General features: G+C 36.8%; 1 protein-coding gene across 1 annotated transcript in view; it reads right to left on the bottom strand.

Moving 5' to 3' along the window:
- Positions 1 to 23,565, bottom strand: part of MGAM2 (maltase-glucoamylase 2 (putative)) — a 107,712-nt gene extending 84,147 nt beyond the window's left edge. The window contains exons 1-10 of the mRNA XM_073009421.1: positions 23,460 to 23,565; positions 19,999 to 20,078; positions 9,374 to 9,497; positions 8,822 to 8,931; positions 8,365 to 8,519; positions 6,872 to 7,043; positions 4,376 to 4,475; positions 3,471 to 3,583; positions 2,339 to 2,464; positions 59 to 190 (exon numbers count right to left, since the gene is read on the bottom strand). Of these exons, the coding sequence (XP_072865522.1) occupies positions 59 to 190; positions 2,339 to 2,464; positions 3,471 to 3,583; positions 4,376 to 4,475; positions 6,872 to 7,043; positions 8,365 to 8,519; positions 8,822 to 8,931; positions 9,374 to 9,497; positions 19,999 to 20,078; positions 23,460 to 23,565 (1,218 nt within the window). The remainder of the gene's footprint in view (positions 1 to 58; positions 191 to 2,338; positions 2,465 to 3,470; positions 3,584 to 4,375; positions 4,476 to 6,871; positions 7,044 to 8,364; positions 8,520 to 8,821; positions 8,932 to 9,373; positions 9,498 to 19,998; positions 20,079 to 23,459) is intronic.
- Between the last annotated feature and the right edge of the window lie 230 nt (positions 23,566 to 23,795).

Here is a 23,795-nt window from a genome sequence, read left to right as displayed (position 1 = left end):
TTTATAAATTGTTTTGCACTGTGAAAGAAAAAATAAAGTAACAAGTGTTTGAACATACCATAATAATAACATATTTCTGTCCATTTTCATGTAACTCCTTGACAAAATCTGGGAGACCAGAGTAAGCGACTTCATCAACAGTGAAATCCTTCTTTCCATCCATGTAGTCTATGTCAGAGTACTGGACGTCCTGAAAGAGAGCTCTGGCCAGTCAGAACCCAGGAAACAGCACTGTGCTGATGGAAAGTGTTACAGCTCTGGTTCCTGACCATTGAAAATGAAACCACATTTCCTACTGATCCTGGAACTTCCAGGGCTTGGCTACTTCTTAGGAGTAAATAAGCCATCTTTGAAACACATGATTGCTGTTTGGTTGCAGTTTTACCTCCTTGTCCTGACAGGTGCATGTCATAAGGTATTGGGAGGGACTTAAGAGCAGGAATTACATCTTGTTCATCTCTGCAACTTGAGAGCTTGGATGCTTGACATAAAACAGATGCTCTTTCAATGATTGTTTGAATGAATTATATTATTAATGTTATAACCATGTACTAACTTAACCCAAGCATCAAGCCAGAATATATCATATGGGGAGAAAATGATCTTTTGCCCTATGAAAGTGCTAGAGTAATGATTAACAAAGATCGATGACAAAAAGATAAAGCCTTACTCAACTAAACTCACAAGCACACATTTTTCCTTGTGTTTGCGTACCAGCTTATGGGGAGCAGGTGTTATGCTTAGTGAGCAAATTGAAATGTGAGGGAGTTCAGTGACATTTCCCAAAGTACGTGCCCTGGGAGGTGGGGTGACTGATGAGGGCTTTGGGGACAGGCTCTTTGGCTTCAGATGCTCTTTTTTTCCCCAATCTGCCACTTTCCTCAAAGACAAAGGAAGTGTTCTTCTAAGTGTTCCTCAAGTATCATACAGGAGGAGTCTCGACCTTACAGGCCTGAAGGAAAATGTGGCTTGTAGTCTGTTGCCCAAAGTGGCATCAACTGTTCTAATACTGGGCAGTCATTTAGGACCCAGGTGTCCTCCACAAACACATACAGGGAAAGATTCTATCTGTGGAAGAAAATTCTTCCTCGAATTGGATGTTTGCAGATAGTAGATATGGGAGAAGTAAAATTAAACACAATCAATTCCCCTTTGACACCAAAACACATTGACCATCTATTTTTTTCACAGGAAAAATTGATCCTCCTGCCTGCCCTTATCACTACTCTGAGAGGGGATTGAAGAACCCTGAAAGCAGGCCAAAGCCGTTTCCACATGTTCAGTCTTCCTTAGGATGTTAACATTCTATTCTTTTTTTTTTTTTTTTTTTTTTTTTTTTTTTGAGACAGAGCCTCACTCTGTCACCCAGGCTGGAGTGCAGTGGCACGATCTCAGCTCACTACAACCTCTGCCTCCAGGCTCAAGTGATTCTCCTGCCTCAGCCTGCTTTGTAGCTGGGATTACAGGCATATGCCACCACACCTGGGTAATTTTTTTGTATTTTTAATAGAGATGGGGTGCCACCATATTGACCAGGCTGGTCTCAAAATCCTGACCTCAAGTGATCAACCCACCTTGGCCTACCAAAGTGCTGAGATTACAGGTGTGAGCCACCACACTGGGCCAACACTATATTCTTACATCAAAGTTTCAAAATCCCAAAGAGCTACCCCAAATAAGTTGTTCTGATAAATTCATTAGCCACATGTTATGCATCTCCTGGAGAAGATGATCAAATATTACACACTTAATAATTATCTTGACTTACTGGTGGACATGGAACATCATAAACACTGATGCAACCATGAAGCTTCAAAATTAGAGTTTGTCAGATCTGGGAGGAGTATACGAGGTCACCGTGAGAAACTCATTTACTGTAAGTCATTATAATCATCATCTCTTGTTACTCATGTCACCTCCAGTGTTGCTTTCTCTAATATCATAACAGCTAACTTTGATGATGTTCACCTTTTGTGCTAGATGCTTTACATGCACAGTACTTACTACCAGCCCATTCCTTACTACCAGCCCACCAAAGCAAGTCTTACATTCTCACTCTATAAAGGTGGAAACTAAGACTCAGACATGTTAATTAAGTAGCGTAACATTGCACAGAGCTAGGAAGAGGTAAAGCCAAAATTGAAAGCCATATCTATCTGACTTCATTAACAGTATACTTTTCATGCTCAGATACATAACTTAACATGCAAATTTCTGCCAGCAAGTGTGCCTGTCAATCTATTGAATTATCTACATTTTTCCTAATAAATTGAATTTAATGCAAAAAATAAAAATGGGAATTGGTGTCAAATGCATGCTAAAAGAAGTTTCAACTTACATATGGTATCTCAGCTAAACGATTTCGGCTTACAACTTCTTTCAATTTATTGATGCCACCATAATCCCTGCGACTAAGCTGGAACCCAAGACTCCAATAGGGAGGCAAGAATGGCCGTCCAACAAGCTGAAAAGATAAGCAAGTAAGTGTGTAGACTTTTAGCATAAACACTGTAGCCCCATGCCTAACACTGGAGGCATTAGCCCCATTTCATTTTCTGTGAAGTTCCCAGAGCTGAAAATGTCAGAGCTGAGAGTAATCTGCTAGAATAATTTGTGAAATCCCACAATCACATCCTTCTTTACTAAGTACATAAATGTATTCCCAACATCAGACACTGATAAAATTTGCAGAAAATGTTTCAATAATAGTGTCACCTTGGGGGGAAACCAGTGACATTCATTATTCTATAAGTGTTTTTCTGAGTATTTGTTCACAGTGTGGCAAGGGCTAAGATGGGCGCTTGGAATATGGTGGCACAGAACAAACAGTCCTGTCCTCACAGAGCTTAGAGGAAATAAATAAATGTCTAATATAATTTCAGATAGTGGTATGTGCAAAGGGTAAAGGAATAAGAACTGATGAGATTAGGAGTGAGATTACGGACACATGCCACCACGCCCAGCTAATTTTTGTATTTTTAGTAGAGACAGAACTCCGCCATGTTGGCCAGGCTGGTCTTGCCCTTCTGACCTCAAGCGATTCACCTGCATTGGCCTCCCAAAGTGCTGGAAGTACAGGTGTTAGCCACTGTGTCCAACCTCAAGTTTCTTCCTTTTCTATAATTTGAGTCAAATATGAATAGCTAGCAAAGTTTATTTAGGTAGCTCCTTTTCACTGAATTTTAACTTATTGAATGAATAAGCTTTGCTGATTGGTGGGATACATGAATGGACCATGAGTTACTTGAAAGCAGGATGGTGTCTGACTTATTTTGCATTTCTCAAGCCTTGCACAGTGTCCTTTTGAATGCAGAAAGCACCAAATAAAGGTCATCAAAATAAATAAACAATAGATGAAAGACTATCCCAGCATTTATAATCCACATAGTTTACTAATACCTTTTATTAATTTATAATGAGTATACGAGATAATAGCAGTAAATAAGGACTATCTAAATGCAAAAACATACCTCCAAGTATTGCTGAACCACTTGTTCTGGAGTGTTTCCTAGGAATACATAGAAGTCAAGAATGCCTCCAATCGTGCGATAAGTGATTGCAGGAGCTGGCTGAAGGGTAACCTCTGAAAAAATTATAATGAGATTTATTAGAATCTTCTGGTTGGAAGTAGACTCTTCTCTGCAGTATAAATAGCTGAGCTATCTAAAAGAGTCTCAGTCTCATTTTGAAAGGGATGGAAATCACACTGTTCTTTTTATGAGAGGATTGTTGTTGGAGTTTGTCAAAATATTTAATGTGTAAGACACCAATGAAGACTTGAGTTTGTTTGTTTTTTTTTTAAGAGAAAGAAGAACAAATTTTATTTTAACCTGGCCACATACAAATACAAGCTTCTGGGTTTTGTGAGTGGCTTCACCCAAAAAAACCTTTTAAAAATTTTATTAGATGAGTTTGACTACAACTAAATATTTAAAAATAAGTAAAAATGCTTATTGGAGTACCATTAATCCAGAAGCTGGAGGAGGAAGATTTGGAGGGGGAAAGGGTGGCTGGCCTATGAGAAAGAGCCTACAAAACACAACCTTGTTGCCTACAGGCAGAAAGCACAATTTATACGTTGAAATCTACAGGTATTTTTGGAATGCATCTATCAGTGGATCCTATTTTCTATGGACTATAAGGGGAAACATTATATCAAAGAAGACCCCTGCAGTGGTTTTCAATGAAAATAATGTCAAGTATGACCTGGATTTGTAGACAGGTTAACCTACTTTCAGGTTCCAGTTTCAGCAAAAGTATTGTAGGTTCAAAATGCTTTCTGTTCAACAGTGATCTCACCATAAAAGTAAGTTTTTATAAAAGCAGAATCCTAAAACATATTCCTACCTACAGAAGACAAAAAGATGCTTCCTACCCATGGCATTACTGTTCATCAGAAAAACTCCAAAAGAGGAGCCACTGGCGTCTTCAAGGCACAAGAAGAATGTGTGAGCTCCATACAGATTAATCATGTCCTGTCAGCAAAACAGAAGAACAGTAATAGTGTTATGTGTTAAGAAAGTTTTCATTCACCCTAAAATAAATTCAAAAGCCATCTATAACATATACTTGGTCAACACTTCATGTAGTATAACATTGTATCAAAAAGGCATTGAAATGATATTATCAACTGGAAAATGAATAAACAGAATACAGTATATCTATACAATAGAATTCCATTCAACAATAATAAAATAATCATACACACTACAACATAAATAAACCTTGAAAGTGTTATGCTAAGGGAAAGAAACTGACACAAACAACCATATATTGTATGATTTCATTGATATGAAATATCTAGAAAAGTCAAATCTATAGGGACAGAAAGTAGGTTAGTATTTGGCTCGGGCTGAAGCAAGCTCTGGAGTTTAAATCTCAAAGGGCAGAAGGGATCCTAGTGCGGTGATGCCAAAGTTATAGAACTGGATTATGACGATGCTTGCACAACTCAGTATATGTGCTCAAAGTCATTGAATTGCACACTTAAAACAGATGAATTTTATGGCCTATACATTATAACTCAATCAAGTTATTTTGTAAACATATTTGCTATGATGTATACCAAAATATTAGCAGAAAGTGACGGTATTATGAGTAATTTTGAATTTTTTATGCCTAGTTGTATTTTCTAATGTTTCTGTAGTTAACATATAATACTTAAGTGGAAAAAAAGCTTAAAACTAATAAAAAGAGAAAGAAAACATATTTAAATCTGTGACAAAGCTGTGATGAGCACTGATACAAGAAGAGATAATGTGTGTGTGTGTGTGTGTGTGTGTGTGTGTGTGTATAACTCTAAGTGCCTTAAGAATAAAAGAAGTTGAGATCAGAATACGGAGAATGTTTTACAAGCTCCCTGTGTGACAGTATCATCATCTTAGCCACAGCATAAGGCAATAATACTGATAATGGTAAATACCAGGAGAAGGGGAAAAAAGAATCAACATAATTTGCAAAATTGAGAAGACCAATAAGCCAAGACTAGATGTAAAATTATAGCCAGGAAAACTAATGGCATCACACTTGGATAGCATACAGACAAAATTTTTAAAATACATTTTGAAGAAAGAAAAAAGCAGGAGAAAAAGAAAAGAAAAGAAAGGAAGAAAAACAGGAAGGGTGGAAGGCAATACATCTAATTTGTGACTACAATTTAGGAATGTCAGCTATAGAAAGTCAAACGTAGTACGATTCATAGTTTTCAATATTTGCCAGGGTCCTTGACCAAACACTTATTACATGTGTTGGCTATTGTTTTTTGTCTTTGCTCTGCTCTGCAAGGTTACTCCCTCCATTGTATCAGATGCTGTTAGCTAGGCTACAGGTTAATGTGCTACTTGCTTTGTTCATCTCCTGCCAAATATGAATTGCAAAATGTCAGCTCTCTGTCTCCCTTGCACCATACTTCAACTTGCGGCTCTTGCACAGATCCATGAAATATCCTCAGCACAATGGAGGCTTCAAGACATGCTCTACAAACCTACATGACTCAAAGCATTGTCCACGGAACAATACCTCCTCAAATCCTTTGTTATCAGTCAGTCACAAGACAAGTACAAAAACCAAAAGTCAAAGTTTAGAAATCCTTTCACAGCAATTGAAAAGGGTAATATTTTATGTCTGTTCAGCTGAAAATTTAGGCTTTTTTGGTATGTCTTTGGATTTTTTATTTCATTTTTTCAGTAATATATTTTAATTGTATTTTACAAAAATATTGCCTATGCTGGATTTTTTTAAAATTTTTTTAAAGAAACTAGTCCTTCACTCCAGATAAGCTGAGAGGCACTAAACTAGAGCAGTCCTTCTCCCACTTTAATATGAATGTGAGTCACCGAGGGATCTTGTAAAAATGCAGATTTGGATCCAGTGGGTCTGGGCTATGACTTGAGATTCTGCATTTCTAACAACCTCCCAGGTGATGCCAGCGCTGACGTCTCTGAAACATACTTTCACTAGCAAACACCTAGAACAGTATGAAAGCTGTCAAGAGACATTTTTAGTCCACTGAGTTCTACTGAGCATGGCTCCTACTGAAGCCCTCCTTTCCTCAGTTATTAAACCAAGACATAGTAATTTGGCAGAAGTATACTAGGTTCTAATATAATCATGAAATTATATTTCCCATTAAAAGTGAAATTTGTTTTAAAAAATGCTACATTTCAAATTTGCTAGAAAATTTCTAATTTATTTTTTTTATTTCGAATATTGCAATATTCCTGAATGTATAGGTCTCAAGAACAAATATTCCTCAACACTAACACGTCTAAAATGAGCAAAGTAAGATAGATGTATTCCCGTAGGCTACTTTTAGGAAAGGAAGGAGGGTATCCCTTACTGTAGGCGATACTGAGGAGGAAAGTCACCTCACCTTGGTGGGGGTGGCATCCCGGGTGAAGATGGGCCAGGTCTTCCAGGTCATGTTGTGGCGGTACTGCTGGTGCACATGTTCTCCCAGCCCATACACATTGGCACTGGGCAGTCGGAAAGACAGTTGCAGGTACTGCTGGGCAAACTGGAGGGGCCCGATGCTAGTGTCCAACCTGGGCCGTGGGGTAAGTAGAGCAAGCATCACCAAAAAGCACTTTCCTCTGCTAGGAAGCTATCTTTCCTTTCCACATACACTTAGACCTCTGTTGTTTCATGTGTTATCAATTTTCACGCTACCTTTGAAGGCCTTTCTAGGGCACCTCTGGTTCTTTGATTCGAGAGGAAGACAGCATTAGTGGCAGGATGCCAGGAGCTCAGGTTGGACAATTGGGGAAAGAGAGCAGAGTTGACTTCATATTTAATGTGCATCTACTACATTCCGGGCACCACCACTCTGGGTGTTTTGTAAACAACGTCTCATTACCCCTAGCAAAAGTGGATATTTTGAGTCCCTTTTTTTGGTCAAGGAAACTGATACTGTTAAGAAGAGGTATTTTGACTGATATATAACACAGTTGACTTGCCGGTACGAGGATATGAATACTGGTTTTACTGACACTAATACTTCTATTTACTCCAGTACAGTTTGTGAATTAAACTCAAACTGTTGGTCAGTCACTGCTTGATAGCAAAATTCACAGTGAATAATAATTTAAAATGAAGTTTGAGTTCCAGTATGAATAATAATTTAAAACAATAAAATCCCTTATTTTATAATGTATGTAAGCCAGAAGTATATTTCTGTGTATATATAAATATATTATATTATACAAATAGATAAATATATTAAATATACTATATATTTAAATATATAAATATATATTATTGAATTTTATATAAATATTTAGATAAATAAAAATATATTATATTATGCAAAATATATATTTATATTCAATATATTTATGTATATTAACATATATTAAATATTTATATTAAATATAAATTAATGTTTACTAAACATATTAAATATTTATATTACTATAAATTAATGTTTATTAAATACATTAAATATTTACATTAAACATAAATTAATGTATATTAAATATATATTAAACATTTATATTTAATATAAACATAAATATGTGTAAATATATTCAGTGTATAAATATGACATATTTGTATATTAAATACATATGTTATATATTATATTTAAAATATATTAATTTATATATTTATATATGATTTAAATATATCTATATGTTATATATAATTATATAATTTAGCAAGCATTTTAGTATTACGTTTTAGTATTCTGTTTTACAAGCACGATAGGCTAACACTGTTATTTTACAGCAAACTCTTTGATATTTTTCTGATATTCAAACATTTTCTCTAGTTGTACTTAAATATTTAACTGCCCACCCACAGTAAATCAGAATGAGTAATATCAGAACTGTGTGTTCAAAGATGCACCAAGAGGGTTGAAAAGCTCACAAGACTCTTCTGTTGCTTGTCCTCATTATTTTGATGCTGAAAGGTTTATCAGTAACCTCCACGTAATAGCTCAAATTGGAGGCATCAGCAGTCCCATCAACCGGCCTAATATTTTCATGGGAAACTTCATAGCGTATGTTATTATAGTCAGTGATCTGTCAAAAGAAAAGCAGAAGGGACAACTGCAGATAAGACCACTTCCTTGTAGACAGAGCTATAAAAGATGTTCCATCTCAAATAGCACCCCATGAGAATAGCTTCTAATTCTTGACATTGTGGCTCCTGATTTGTGAAATCACCCAATTACGTGCACCCCATCAAATAAAAATTAGCCTGCCCATCCCATCCAGAGATTCCTGCAGAGAGGAAGAGAAGTACCTTCTGCTTCCACACTTCAAGCCCAATGTGGACACACTGCTTTCTTCAAAATGTATTTAGCAGTCACTCCCAAACCAACCTTAAAATGAAACCGATTGGATGTCTGATATTCAGCTGTGAAAAGGGTGGTGGCGACATCATTTCCAAACAGAGATGGGGATGGCAACCTTTTGAGCTGGGCAGTAAATCCTATGGGTGGCAAGATATGGAGAGAGAAAGAGAAGGAGACTAACTTTTAGGGGTTTTTTGTTTGTTTGTTTTTATTTTGAGACGGAGTCTTGCCCTGTAGCCCAGGCTGGAGTGTAAGGTGTGATCTTAACTCACTGCAACGTCCACCTCCCAGGTTCAAACGATTCTCCTGCCTCTGCCTCCCGAGTAGCTGGAATTACAGTCACCCGCCACCACGCTCAGCTAATTTTTGTATTTTTAGTAGAGACGGGGTTTCATCACATTGATGGGCTGGTCTTGAACTCCTGACCTCATGATCCACCCGTGTCGGCCTCTCAAAGTGCTTGGATTACAGGCGTGAGCCACCGTGCCCGCCTGACTTTTACCTTTTATTTTATTTTGCAGTTGATGTATCTGGGCCATAAGGAGTTGTTCCCAGGCACAACATCAGGGCAGTGCTCACCTGTGCTTGTATTTGTATGGCCATTGCTGGCTTCATAGCCCCAGTTACAGGGGAAGAAGCACCTAGGGACATTGGCATCCTCCACAGGTGACCAGCAGCACTTATATTGCCATCGGCAGATATCCTGTAACAATGACACAGAGTTAGCAGTATATCAACTGAGGGAAAGAAAGTATTACCTGTCTATTTATTTATAATCCATTTTATTCCAAGGAGAATTTAAGATAGGTTATAATTACATTCACTAATTTATTTGTTCTTTATTTATTCATGCATCTATCCAACTGTCCAATATGTATTTATTATCTACCAGACGTGGAACTGATAATACAGATAAACAAGACAGAGCCTGTGCCCTCAGCAAACTTACTGTCTAGTGGCAAATCCATACAATTAGAAAAGCAATTACATACAGCATGATGATATGAGGTCTCCACCAAGTGTGTCCAGGAGCTGAGGGAACACACAGTCACTGTATCCAGCCTAGTAGGCTTGGAGTGGGGTAGGGAGAGCTTCCAGGTAAGTGAAAGGTAAGTCCCGTCATGAAGCACTAGGGGAGGTTAGACAGAGGAACAGTATTCCCAGTAGAGAAGGCAGTAATGCATGACAGACTCAGAAAAACCACACATTTCTTGTGCTGAAAACATTGAGTATGAGAATGAAGCTGGAAATCACATAGTATTTTTATCAGGAGTGGGTTGGAAGCCAGACCAAGACGTTTGGACTTTCCCATGAGAAAGAGTCATGCAAGTGGCTAACAATACAGCAAAAAAAGAAATGCATTTCCAAAAAGTAAGCAAAGGGAAGCTAAGAAAATTAGAGATGATTAAAATAAAACTAGGACAGAGGGCAACATAGAAATTCACAATGTCTCTACTATGTCCAAGGCAAAAACAAATCACATGTGGTTCTTTCTCAGAGTGGCTTGATTATAAATATTTTTTGGTGTTATTTAGCAAGATTTATTTTGTAAAGGTCTTATAATTTTCACATTAATTTACATAAAATTATTTTGTTATGATAAATAAAACAAATGGCAACTGAGACCGATGTGTTAGAACATACGCATTCACCTTCCTCACCTAACTAAACTTACATGAAATGACAGAAATGATTTTAAGAAGAAAATTACAAATCTGTTTATAACACAGCAAAATAAAATGCAGTGTGGCAATTCAGAAATTCAATTACAATTGAATCTCTTTCTTTTTTTTTTTTTTTTTGAGACAGAGTTTCGTTCTTGTTGCCCAGTCTGGAGTGCAATGGTGCAGTCTCGGCTCACTGCAATCTTCACCTCCTGAGTTCAAGTGATTCTACTGCCTCAGTCTCACAAGTAGCTGGGATTACAGGCTTCCACCACCACACCTGGCTAAGTTTTGTATTTTTAGTAGAGACAGGGTTTCACCATGTTGGCCAGGCTAGTCTTGAACTCCTGACTTCAGGTGATCCACCCACCTCAGCCTCCCAAAGTGCTGGGATTACCGACGTGAGTCATCGTGCCTGGCCTACAATTGAATTTCAATTATAATTACAACTACAATTGAAGTTCCATTACAATTCAAGGTGAGATTTAGGTGGGGACACAGAGTCAAATCATGTCATTCTGCACCTGGCCCCTCTCAGATCTCATGTCCTCACATTTCAAAACGTAATCATGCCCTTCCAATAGTCCCTTAAAGTTTTTTTTTTTTTTTTTTTTTTTTTTGAGACGGAGTCTCGCTCTGTCGCCCAGGCTGGAGTGCAGTGGCCGGATCTCAGCTCACTGCAAGCTCCGCCTCCCGGGTTCACGCCATTCTCCTGCCTCAGCCTCCCGAGTAGCTGGGACTACAGGGGCCCACCACCTCGCCCGCTAGTTTTTTGTATTTTTTTAGTAGAGATGGGGTTTCACCGTGTTAGCCAGGATGGTCTCGATCTCCTGACCTCGTGATCCGCCCGTCTCGGCCTCCCAAAGTGCTGGGATTACAGGCTTGAGCCACCGCGCCCGGCCGTCCCTTAAAGTTTTAACTCATTCCAGTGTTAATCCAAAAATACAAGTACAAATTCTTATCTGAGACAAGGCAAGTCTCTTTAGCCTATGAACCTCTACAATGAAAAGCAATCAGTTTCTTCCTAGATACAATGGGGTACAGGCATTAGGTAAATATATCCATTCCAAATGGAGAAATTGATCAAAATGAAGGGGTTACAGGCCCCATGCAAGTCTGAAATCCAACGCGGCAGTCAAAGCCTAAAGCTCTGAAATAATCTCCTTTGACTCCATTTCTCACATCCAGGTCATGCTGACGTGAGAGGTGGGCTCCCACAGCCTTGAGCAGCTCTGTGTCCGTGGCTCTGCAGGTACAGCCACCTTCCTGGCTGCTTTCACGAGCTGCCATTGAGTGTCTGTGGCTTTTCCAGGCACACACTGCAAGCTGTCAATGGACCTACCATTCTGGGGTTGGAGGACAGTGGCCCTCTTCTCACAATTTCACTAGGCTGAGCCCCAGTGGAGACTCTGTGTGGGGACTCTGACCCCACATTTCCCTTCCACACTGCCCTTGCAGAGGATCTCCATAAGGATTCTACCCATGCAGAAAAGTTGTGCCTGGACATCCAGGCATTTCCACAAATCCTCTGAAATCTAGGTAGAGGGTCCTATACCTCGATTCTTGACTTCTGTGCACCCACGGGCTCAACACCATGTAGAAGCAGCCAAGACTTGGGGCTTACACACTCTGAAGCCACGGCCTGAGCTGTACCTTGGCCCCTTTTAGCCATGGCTGGAGCTGCTGGGACACAGAACACCAAGTCCCTAGGCTGCAGACAGCAGGGGGATCCTGGGCCCAGCCCATGAAACCATTTTTCCCTCCTGGGCCTCCTTGCCTGTGATGGGAGGAGCTGCTGTGAAGATCTTTGACATGCCCTGGAGACATTTCCCCATTGTCTTAGCAATTAATATTTGGCTCCTTGTTACTTATGCAAATTTCTGTAGCTGGCTTGAATTTCTCCTCAGAAAATAGGCTTTTCTTTTCTATTGCATCATCAGGCTGCACATTTTCTGAACTTTTATGCTCTGCTTTCCTTTTAAACATAAGTTCCAATTCCAAACCATATCTTTGTGAATATATAAGCTGAATGCCTTTAATAGCACCCAAGTTACCTCTTAAACACTTTGCTGCTTAGAAATTTCTTCTGCCAGATATCCTAAATCATCTCTCTCAAGTTCAAAGTTCCACAGATCTCTAGGGCAGAGGTGAAATGCCACCAGTCTCTTTGATAAAACATAGCAAGAATCACCTTTATTCTAGCTCCCAACAAGTTCTTCATCTCCATCTGAGACAAGCAGCATTTGGTTAAAGGCATTCAACAAGTCTCAAGGAAGTTCCAAACTTTCCCACATCTTCCTGTCCTCTTCTGAGCCCTTCAAACTGTTCAACCTCAGCCTGTTACCCAATTCCAAAGTCGCTTCCACATTTTCAGGTATCTTTATAGCAACACCCCACTACCTGGTACCAATTTACTGTATTAGTCAGTTCTCATGCTGCTAATAAAGACATTCCCAAGACTGTGTAATTTATAAAGGCAAGACATTTAATGGACTCACAGTTCCAAATGGCTGGGGAGGCCTCACAATCATGGTGGAAGATGAAGGAAGTACAATGGGATGTCTTACATGGTGACAGGCAAGAGAGCTTGTGCAGGAGAACTCCCCTTTATAAAACCATCAGATCTCATGAGCCTTATTCACTACCATAAGAAGAGTATGGGGGAAACCGCCCCATGATTCAATTATTTCCACCGGGCCCACCCTTGATATATTGGGAGTATTAAAATTCAAGGTGAGATTTGGGTGGGGACACAGAGTCAAACCATATCATTTCCGTTTAAAAAAACAATGAGGAATGTGTAATGTTAAGATTTAGAACAACAAGATTTAAAGCTCCTTAATATTTGAACTGAATTACAAAAGAAAACAATGAAAGAGAAGTGTTATGAAAAAAACTTTAAAAATCAAATTTCAATTATCCCAGAAAATAATATAAAAAAATAAAGAAATGGAAAATATGAAAGAAAGAGTAGGTGAAGTGACTGACAGACTCAGACAGCAGCACTCAACTAAGAACACTCCAGAAGGAGAAAGGAGAAGACAGATGAGGGAAAGAAAAGCAAATCAAATGTCATGGATCATGAACAACTCAATGTACAACCCAAGACACTAGAAAAGTACAAAATAAACCCACAAAAAGTGTGTAAAATAATAAAAACAAAAGCAGTAATTATAAATTAGAATGTTCTGGTAACAAACTAAAAAAGGGCAGTCCAAATAAACAAGTAAACAAAAATATATAGGCCCATTTCACTTTAAAAACATAGATATGCAAAATATCAATAAAATATTAGCAATTTGAATTCATTCATATATTAAAAGAATTAATACACAATATATGAATAGGTCTTATTAAGCAAAAGTTAGAATGGTTCCAAATTAAGAAATATTTTAATGTAATTCACAACACCGACAAAAGAAAATCATATTGTAATCTCAACGGAAGCAATCTATTTTAAAAATATAATGTAGTAAATTTAAATGCCTTAAATTTAAAAAGCAAGTTGGAAAACTATATAGTATGATCAAATTTTTGTTAAAACAAAACAAATATATAGATGCAAAAGCTTATAAAGATCAAGAGAAGGATATACACTAAGCTATTGCTTTGATTCTGGATGATTCTGGGGGGCTAATTTGGAGATAGGAAGCATTAATACTTTCTCATTTTATTCTCTATATAACTATAATGTCTGAATCTTTCCTGTTAAAGGACTGTGTTCAGTGTAGATTGTGACACCAAAAATGAGAATATATCACAACACTACTCATTCGAAAAAGGCATAGTGCTGACAAGTATTTTAGATGCTAACATCTGATGTCATTTTCCTGAAAAGCCACAATGTAAATATAACTTAAGTCAGTGCTTCACACTTATTATAAACAAAGTAATTACATTATAACCATACAATCTTTGTAAATGTACTTATTAATTCTCCGTAGATCTAATTGACATTCCTGTCTCAGTCTTTCTCTTCAGATAATAAAAAGGGCTGGAGGGATCAGTGAAGAAAGAATTTGGGGGTGTGGATGGCCTGTGGATAGTTGATTTTCCTAAGGCAGACACTAAGTACCTCTGCTCCCTCTGAAACTGGGGTCAGTGTAATTTAAAAGGTCAGTTCCATTGTCATAAATTGTTTCAAAGTCCACAGACCTCTATAAAAAGCAATAAACATTTAGGTAAGCGGTCTGCCCTAACACCCCTACTTCAGTTTTCAACCATTACCAATATCCCAGACACCAAAGTCAAACCCCAGAGGCAATCTTTCAGTCCCCGCATATCTTCCACACGGATTTAGAATGGAGACAGGGACATTTGTGAGTCTCCACTATAGTCCAGGCATGAGTTACAGTAACACAGACTCTAATGAACTGATGCCTGGGATATAGCAGTTGATTCACAACAAATCTCCCTGTCTCTATTCTTTCTGTCACACCAAACTTGAGTATTCTTCAGTTATCTTCCAAATAGATGTTATGTCATTTTTCATTAGAAATTGTTAATTAATATAATTTAAAAATTAACAATTAACTTGGAAATTGTCTAGTACAACTTCCATTTGATGCAGGGATTTCTTCAATAGAGTCTCTGATAGATGCTTAAAATCTGTAAATGATATGTAACCAACTTCTTCCAAAACCAGGAAATTCCATTTCTATAATTAGTATTTTATTGCAATGTTATTTATTAGGTTTAGTTAAAATCAGTCTCCAGGAAGTTCCATTTTCTAAAACCTACTATAGCTGCATGTTGCTTTTCGGATAAACTGTCTCAAACTATATCGACAATTTAGAAAGAAAAGAGAATCTTGTAACCTATGAGTTAAAAGACATGGAAGAAAATGGAATGCACATTGGAAAAAACTTCCAACTGTTATTATTTGCAGGTAACATTATCATATCAGAAAAAGCAAACGTCTACAAACTAGGACAATATAATAGGTAAATTTAAGATTTCTGGTTACAAGATCAGTATTCAAAAATCCATTTTAAATCTATATATCAACAACAGAGAAACAGAAAATTAAAATTTAAGAATAAGACTTGAATAGAATCAAATAGAAAAAAAGTAGCAAAAACATGTGCAAAAACTCTCTATCAAAAATTTCGAAGCTAAAATCTCAGTACATAGAAAGATAAATACCATGTTTAGGAATTGAAATATTCACCCTTGTAAAGATGGTAATTTTCCCAAATTTAACCTGTAAATTTTATGCAATCACAATAAAATTTCTAGTAAGTTTTGTGAGAAAACTGGCAGGCTGGTATGAGAGACACTAAAATTAAAATGTATTCAGAAACCTAAAGGGCAAAGAATAAGCTAGGCCATCTTGAGGAAAAGTAAGAATGATTTGGAGGACTTCTGTAACCATACATTAAGACCTATCATAAAGCAATAGTAATTAAGGCAGTACAGTATTGGCAAAAGAACAAACTAATAACTCAACCAAATGCATTCCAGAAGCAGATCCATACCTATAAAGACATAATTTACAGTAAAGTTGCCACTAAAATGCAGAGGGAAAAAAATGGTCAGTTCAATAAGTGGTGACGGATCGATTAAAAATTCAAGAAAAAAAATGTTTCTTGGCCAGGTGCAGTGGCTCACAGCACTTTGGGAGGCTGAGGTGAGCGAATCACAAGGTCAGGAGTTCGAGACCAGCCTTACCAAAATGGTGAAACCCCCATCTCTACTAAAAATACAAAAAATTAGCTGTACATGATGACGGGTGCTTGTAATCCCAGATACTCAGGAAGCTGAGGTGGGAGAATCGCTTGAACCTGGGAGTGGAGGTTGCAGTGAGCCGAGATCGCACCACTGCACTCCAGCCTGTAGACAGCAAGACTCCATCTCACAAAAAAAAAAGTGTCTGAACTCTTTACTGATACCATATACAAAAATCAGTACTATATTCATAAAAGATCTAAATTTGAAAGATAAAACAATAATGCTTTTAAGGGAAAGATAGTAATATATTTTTCTGACCTGGGAGTAGGCAAGAATTACTAAATAGAATATGAAATGAATCAACCACTGAAAAAGTGATAAAGTGAACTATTTTAAAATTATGAACTATTTGTCATCAACAGTCGCCATTAAGAGAGTTAAAAGACAAATAATAGACTAAGATATATGTCTAACAAAGGATTTGTATCCAGAATACATAAATAACTACTACAAAGCAAGAAAAAAGATGAACAGTTTAGTAGAAAAGAAAGACAAAAAATTAAAAATACATTTCATAAATATGATTACCAACTAGCCGATAAGCATTTCTAAAGATATTTAACCTTATTAGTCAAGAGAAACATGAAAATTAAAACCATAGAATGGTTAAATTGAAAAAGGAGAAAACACCAAGCGTTGATTAGGATGTAGAGCAAATGAACTCCTATATACTACTAAAAGAAATGCAAATTGATACAAATACTTTGAAAAATGATGTTGCAGTGTCAGTTAAAGTTTAACATGTACATATCCTATAGACTGGAGGTTCCATCCTTAGGTATAGAGCCAATAAAAATTCTTCCAACTGTTCACCCAAAGATACCCAAAAATTTGATGTAAATTTTTTTGAGTCGTGCTGTTCATAGCAGCACGACTCAAAAAAAAAACTCTAGATGAAAACTCACAAATGACTATCAAGAATAAGGTGGATACAGCAAAAAAAAAAAACAAAAAAAAACCATATATATATATATACACACACACACACACACACACACACACACACACACACAAACACACACACCCCCCTAACAATAGGCTAAATCTCATAAAATTAATTTTAATTTTGAGGTCGGGTGCGGTGGCTCACCCCTGTAATTCTAGCACTTTGGGAGGCCAAAGCGGGTGGATCACAAGGTCAAGAGACCATTCTGGCCAATAAGGTGAAACCCCATCTCTACTAAAAATACAAAAATTAGCTGGGCATGGTGGTGCATGCCTGTAGTTCCAGCTACTCAGAAGGCTGAGGCAGGAGAATCGCTTGAACCGGGGAGGTAGAGGTTGCAGTGAGCCAAGATCGCACCAGTGCACTCCAGTCTGGCGACAGAGCGAGATTCCGTCCAAAAAAAAAAAGACATATTTAATAGAACTTGAAGTTTACAAATTTGAAAATATGGATGAAGTGGACACCATCCTACTATATGCCAAGGGAAGAACAGTTAAACTATGGCATACTCATATAATGGAATATCACTCAATGATACAAGGAATTATCTAATATTTGCAACAATAAAGATGAATCTCAAAAATGTGCTGAATGAAAGAGACTTTACACTACACTATATGATTCCATTCATATGAAGTTCTGCAACAAGCAAAACTAAACTAAGGTGGAGATAAATCATTGGTGATTACCTGTTAAGGGGTACAAGTCGGAATAACTATTGGGAAATGTCGTAAGATAACTTTCTGTAGTGATGGTAACATTCTGTATCTTTGGATATAGAATGGTGTAGCTTACACATGTAGAGTCATTTGCCATAATTCAACAAATGTGCACCAAAGAATTGTGCAAAATGTATTAATAACAACTCCTTGTATGTGCGTTGTATATAAGTGTAATATCTGAAGATAAATAACTATAATCAAACTTTGGACTGTAGCTAATAATATACATGGTGAGAAATTTATGAAAAAGTGAACTGATTTCTAGAACTTACTTTCAAATGCATAGAAATCAGATAGTTTAACAGATGAATGGAGTGTGGGATAAGTGATAAATACGAGAAAGCAAAGTAAAATACTAACGGTGAAATTTAAGTGGTAGGTAATGGGTATTACTGTAAACTTATTTCAGTCTTTCCATATGTTTGAAAAGTTCAATACAAAATTGTTGGAAAAAATCCATTTTCCATTTCTTTTAAAAAAAAGTTAAAGTAAGAATATAAAGGCGGTTGCTAATATATATCAATAAAACAATTCTCTTAAGCCAGTAGCTAACTTTGTGCTTGATACTTTGACCACGAATTTCCATTAAAGTCAAGCATAAAATAAGGGTTGCCAACAATCATCACTTTAATTATATTATTCTGGAAGAAATAGACAATACAATTAGACATATGAATGTATAAGATAATATTAATACAAAGAAAAATTATCCTTATTTTCCTATAATGTAATTCTATACTTAATATCCAGAGAAGGGACTACAAAAACATTTTTTATAAACAATAGGAGATTTAACTTGATCAATTATACAATAAATAGAAATAAATATACTGTATAAACATAATATAAAGTAAAAATAATAAATATAAAGTAATAGCAAGAAAAGAAGCATTATAATAAAAGAAGCACAACTTACAAAATATAATGGATTATATTTACAATAGAAACAAAGGATGTGAAATACCTAGGGAAAACATCATAATTCATATGCAACAAAACATATAAGAGAAACACAAAACTCAGTTAAGAAATATATGTACACATGGGCCGGGCGCGGTGGCTCACACCTGTAAGCCCAGCATTTTGGGTGGCCGAGGCGGTGCATCACCTGTGGTCAGGAGTTCGAGGCCAGCCTGGCCAACACGGTGAAACCCCGTTTCTACTAAAAATACAAAAATTAGCTGGGCATGGTGGTAGGCGCCTGTAATCCCAGCTACTCAGGAGGCTGAGGCACAAGAATTGCTTGAACCTGGGAGGCAGAGGTTGCAGTGAGCCAAGATCCGCACCACTGCACTCCAGCCTGGTGACAGAGTGAGACTCTGTCTCAAAAAAAAGAAAAGAAAGAATTATATGTATATATGAAAAGAACTGAAATGGAGATGCTTTCTAAGTTTTTATAACAAGAAGATTCAAATCTATCAAAATGTCAATATTGTTTAAAATTTAACTGAAATTCAATACTGTCCTAATTAATATCTCAAGAAGATATTTAATTTAGAATATGGGGCAAATAAATAAAATTTAAATATATAAATACATACAACCTTTATGAAAAAGTCCCAAGCCACAGCTAATCAGCGTTCAAGTAGCTGATAGTTTATGGAAGCTACTCAGGGAGAAAACCTGTGTTCTTTAGTACATATTCACTGGGACCTCTATTGCCAGTAACATAATTCCAGAGGGCGCTTGTTGTAGCAAGTTGCCTGAGTTCTGTAAGTGACTCAACCAGTGACTCAGGTAAATGCTAATCTATTTTCTATCACTATGGATTTCTCTATTTGTATGTGCTTAATGGCCTCTATTCTCAAAGAATACATAGTCTAGCCCACAAACTTTTAACCTTTCTACCACAATCCTTGGAATCACACCTAAGGTACCTTTAGTAGCACCTGTAATCACCCTCCACTTTGGACTTATAATCCACAGGTTAACATTCTTATTAGCTTTTCCTACTCTTCCTTTTTCTCAACCCTGCTTCCCTCACGATCTTAATATTGTTATTTTAATAAGATAAGAAAGAAAGAACTCCAAACAAATCAGAGGCCCAGAAGCCATGCCACCCCCACCCTTTCCCCACTTCGCATATTCATCTCTTTTCAATAACACCCCATAGGCTACCAAAAGGTACCTTATTTCTCTCACCTCGGTCACCTCCTGGTCAGGTATGCAGTCTATCCTTTCCGAGTGGGGAATATCTGGGCACTCTGGAGTAAATGAAGTATCTGCATAGGAATTAAAGGGTAAAGTTGAAAATGTGTAGTATAATCACAGCTCCAGGAAGGAAGCCAGCAAAGTTACAGACTTTCAGTCAATTCTCCACACAACAGATCACCAGTAGCTGGTATCTACATTTGCATACAATGTTTAACACTTCTCCAAGCTGGTATCTATATTTGCATATGATGTTTAACACTTCTCCAAGGTTAAACACGTTTATTTCTACTTTGTTTGTTTTTTTATACAGATACAATTTATATACCATAAAATTCATCCTCTTAAAGTATATGTCAATGGTTTTTAGTTATGAAGTTGTACAACCTATGACCACTATCGAATTCCAGAACAATTTCATCACCCCAAAAAGAAATGACATACACATTAGCAGTTATTTTCTATTCCCATGTTCTCCCAGTTCCTCCCAGTCCCTGGTAAACACTCATCTATTTTCTATCACTATGAATTTGCCTATTCTGAACATTTCCTATAAAAAGATTCTAAAATTTGTGGCCTTTTGTGCCTGGCTCGTTTCACTTGGCGTACAGTTTTGCAGGTTAATCCATGTTGTAGTATGTATCAGTGCTTCATTGCTTTTAATGGCTGAATCACATTTTTTGTGTGTGGATATACCACATTTTGTTTATCTATCCATCGGTTCATGTACATTTGGGTTGTTTCTACTTTTTGAGCATTATACATAATTCTGCCGTGAGCATTCAAAAGTTTTTCTGTGAACTATGTTTTCAGGTCTCTTGGTTATATATCTAGAAGTGGAATTGTTAGGACATGTGGTTAACTCTATCTTTAGCTTTCCGAGGAACTGACAAAGTTTTCCAAAGTAACCACACCATTTTGCATTCCCATTAGCCATGTAGAACAATTCCAGTTTCTCTGTAACCTCAGCAACACTTGTTTTTATCTGTTTTTAATTATAGTCATCCTAGTGGGTGTGAAAGCGACATGTTATTGTTTTGACTTGCGCTTCCCAAATAACCAATGATGTTGAATATACTTCCATGGGTTTAGTGGCCATTTATAGATTTCCTTGGGATAAATGTCTATTTAAATGTTTTACTCATTTAGAAACCTTTTTTAAAAAATTTGGATTTGTAGTATTTCTTTATACATCCTAAGAGAATATATTGTCTTATATTCCAATGTATTATGTTAGAATGTATAAAGAAACATATTTGCAAATGATGTATCTGATAAGGGCCTAACATCAGATATGTCATCTGCAGATATGTTCCCTGAATCTGTGGATTGTTGTTCACATTCTTGATAGTTTTCTTCAAAGTGTGCTTCAAAGCACAAAGTTTTTTTCAATTTTGATGAAGTCCAATTTGCCTATTTTTTTCTTTGGTTGCTGTGCTTTCGGTATCATCTAAGAAGCTGTTGTCTAATCCAAGGTCACAGACATTTTTATTTATGCTTTCTTAGAGTTTTATAGTTTTGGCTCTTATATTTAGGTTTTTTATAAATTTTGAGTTAATGTTTATATATGCTGTCAGGTAGGGATCCAACATTATTTTTGTTGTTGTTGTTACCAGAGAAGACCTGATTAAATAGCTGGGGAAGTCTTTTTTCTTACTGTTTTTTCTTTAGTCTCTTATATATAGGCACAGCTGCTTAAAGATACCAGATGACTCAGGTTACATATCAGGAAGATATTATTGGCCTCATTGGAAACAAACACCTTCACTCAACATTAGCTATTCATACTTTGGCCTTTATCAACTTTGTGGAATCTTCTCCCCATAACAACAGCAGAAGTAGGACTGGCTCATGGACTCCATGAACCATCTGAAATCTAGAATTTCATCAGAATTTGGAGGAAACAGTTACTGTGGGCATTAGCAGGTGTCCTTTAATGCTTTTGTTTTGATTCAAAACAAAGCCCCCAAATATATTCACTATCACTATCTTTATGGCTCTACATTTGTTTGTGTATATATGTATATATTTCAGTAAAAATTTGTCTTAAAACTGGATTCCTGCAATATGCAACAACATGGATGAACCTTGAGGTCATTATGCAAAGTGAATTAAGCCAGTCACAAAAGGACAAATACTCTGGGATTCCACTTAAATAAATTATCTAAAATAGTCAAACTCATAGAGGCAAAGAAGAGAATGGTGGTTGTCAGGAGTTAGGGGAAACAGGGATTGCAGAGTTGCTAATCCCCATGTATAACATTTCAGTTATGCAAGATGAATAAGTTCCAGAAATCTGATGTACAACATCGTTTCAATAGATAACAATACTGTCTTATACACTTAAAAATCCAGTAAGAGGGTAGATGTTATGTTAACTGTTCTTACCACAATAAAAACAAATTGATTTTATAGCCCCCCTTTCAACCCATGGAAATATATCTTCAAAAAAGAAAAAAAAAAACCCAGAGAAAAGTTCAGTATGTAAGACAGTTAAAAGCATAACTACTCTGCATAAATCAGAATGTGGTTTAGGGTGAATGCAAGTGTGAAGATCTAGTTTTATGTCAAATAAAAGAAACCAATTATTCATATACACTGGATAGCAATCTTATGAGACTTGTAATCTAAAAAATGTTTTAGAGGGGAGAAGTAGGAATAAGCTCAAAATGGCTTATATCAATGGTTTTCAGATCATCTTTCAAAGTTATAAATAGTCCCTAGAAAGTGTCTTAATGTTTACTGTGGAGAGAGATGAAAAGAGATGGAGCAGGTAGGGTTCTACTATCAGGACAGCTTCTTTTCACTGTAGGCTCAATTCACATCTGTAAAGTGAGTTTGTCAAGCAGAACAAAGCCCAAATTCAGCTTTACTGAAAATACATTTTTGAATTACATACATTTTATTATTTAGAGTACAATATGTGCATGAAAGAGAAGGCATTCTGTTTGATGCTTCCGGGTGTCTGAGAGAGAGAGCGAGAGAGACAGACAGACAGATAGAACAGTTTCAAAGGCACCTATGAAGAAACTATAGCTATGTATGTTGGTATAACCAAGCCAACTTAATGTAACCTCCCTGTAACCTTAGTTTCCTTTTCCATAATATAATGGGGCTGGAGGCACTGTTACCTTAACAGTCCTTTCTCATTGAAGGCAGTATGACTTCATGACTCTGGGTTGAAGGGCAGGCATCTGGTGAGCCTAATCTTGCATTTTGTTAAAATTGCACCAAATGGGGCTTGGGAGACCCTAAATATCACTACCATTCAGGGTTTCAGTGTAGAAAAAGAACACTTATCTTTTGGAGTTTAACTTAAACTAATTGGGGATGTGAATTTTGAATACCACAATGTAGTGGCATATTGAAAAGTAAAAGAATAAAATAATCTCTTTGGCATTTAGAGGGGACTTCCTTTACCCAGCCTTCCAACCCACAAGCGTCTCCTTTACCTGAAGGTTCCTCCAACACAAGAAGCAGCAAGAGGATATCTATGACCACCACAATTAGGCAGAAGATGATCAGAAGGAGTTCCAATACACTGAGCTTCCTTGCCATCTAGATAGACACAGATAATTGGGTTAAAACAAATCACAAAGCCCCGCCAATCTAAGAGGATACATAATCATTGTGATTGTGAAATTGTTTGCAAGATGTGAAATTGTTTGCAAGATGACCTTGATTATCAGCATCCTCTTTACGTAATCTAAAGAATATTTGTTTCTATTTATCAGTGTCCCTCATTAACTCTAGCTTTACATCCAACACCTGTAGAGTCCTTGACTTTT

Source organism: Chlorocebus sabaeus, chromosome 21 (genome assembly GCF_047675955.1).
Source record: "Chlorocebus sabaeus isolate Y175 chromosome 21, mChlSab1.0.hap1, whole genome shotgun sequence".
In the NCBI taxonomy this organism is placed as follows: domain Eukaryota; kingdom Metazoa; phylum Chordata; class Mammalia; order Primates; family Cercopithecidae; genus Chlorocebus; species Chlorocebus sabaeus.
This window is presented reverse-complemented; position numbering and strand designations above follow the sequence as displayed.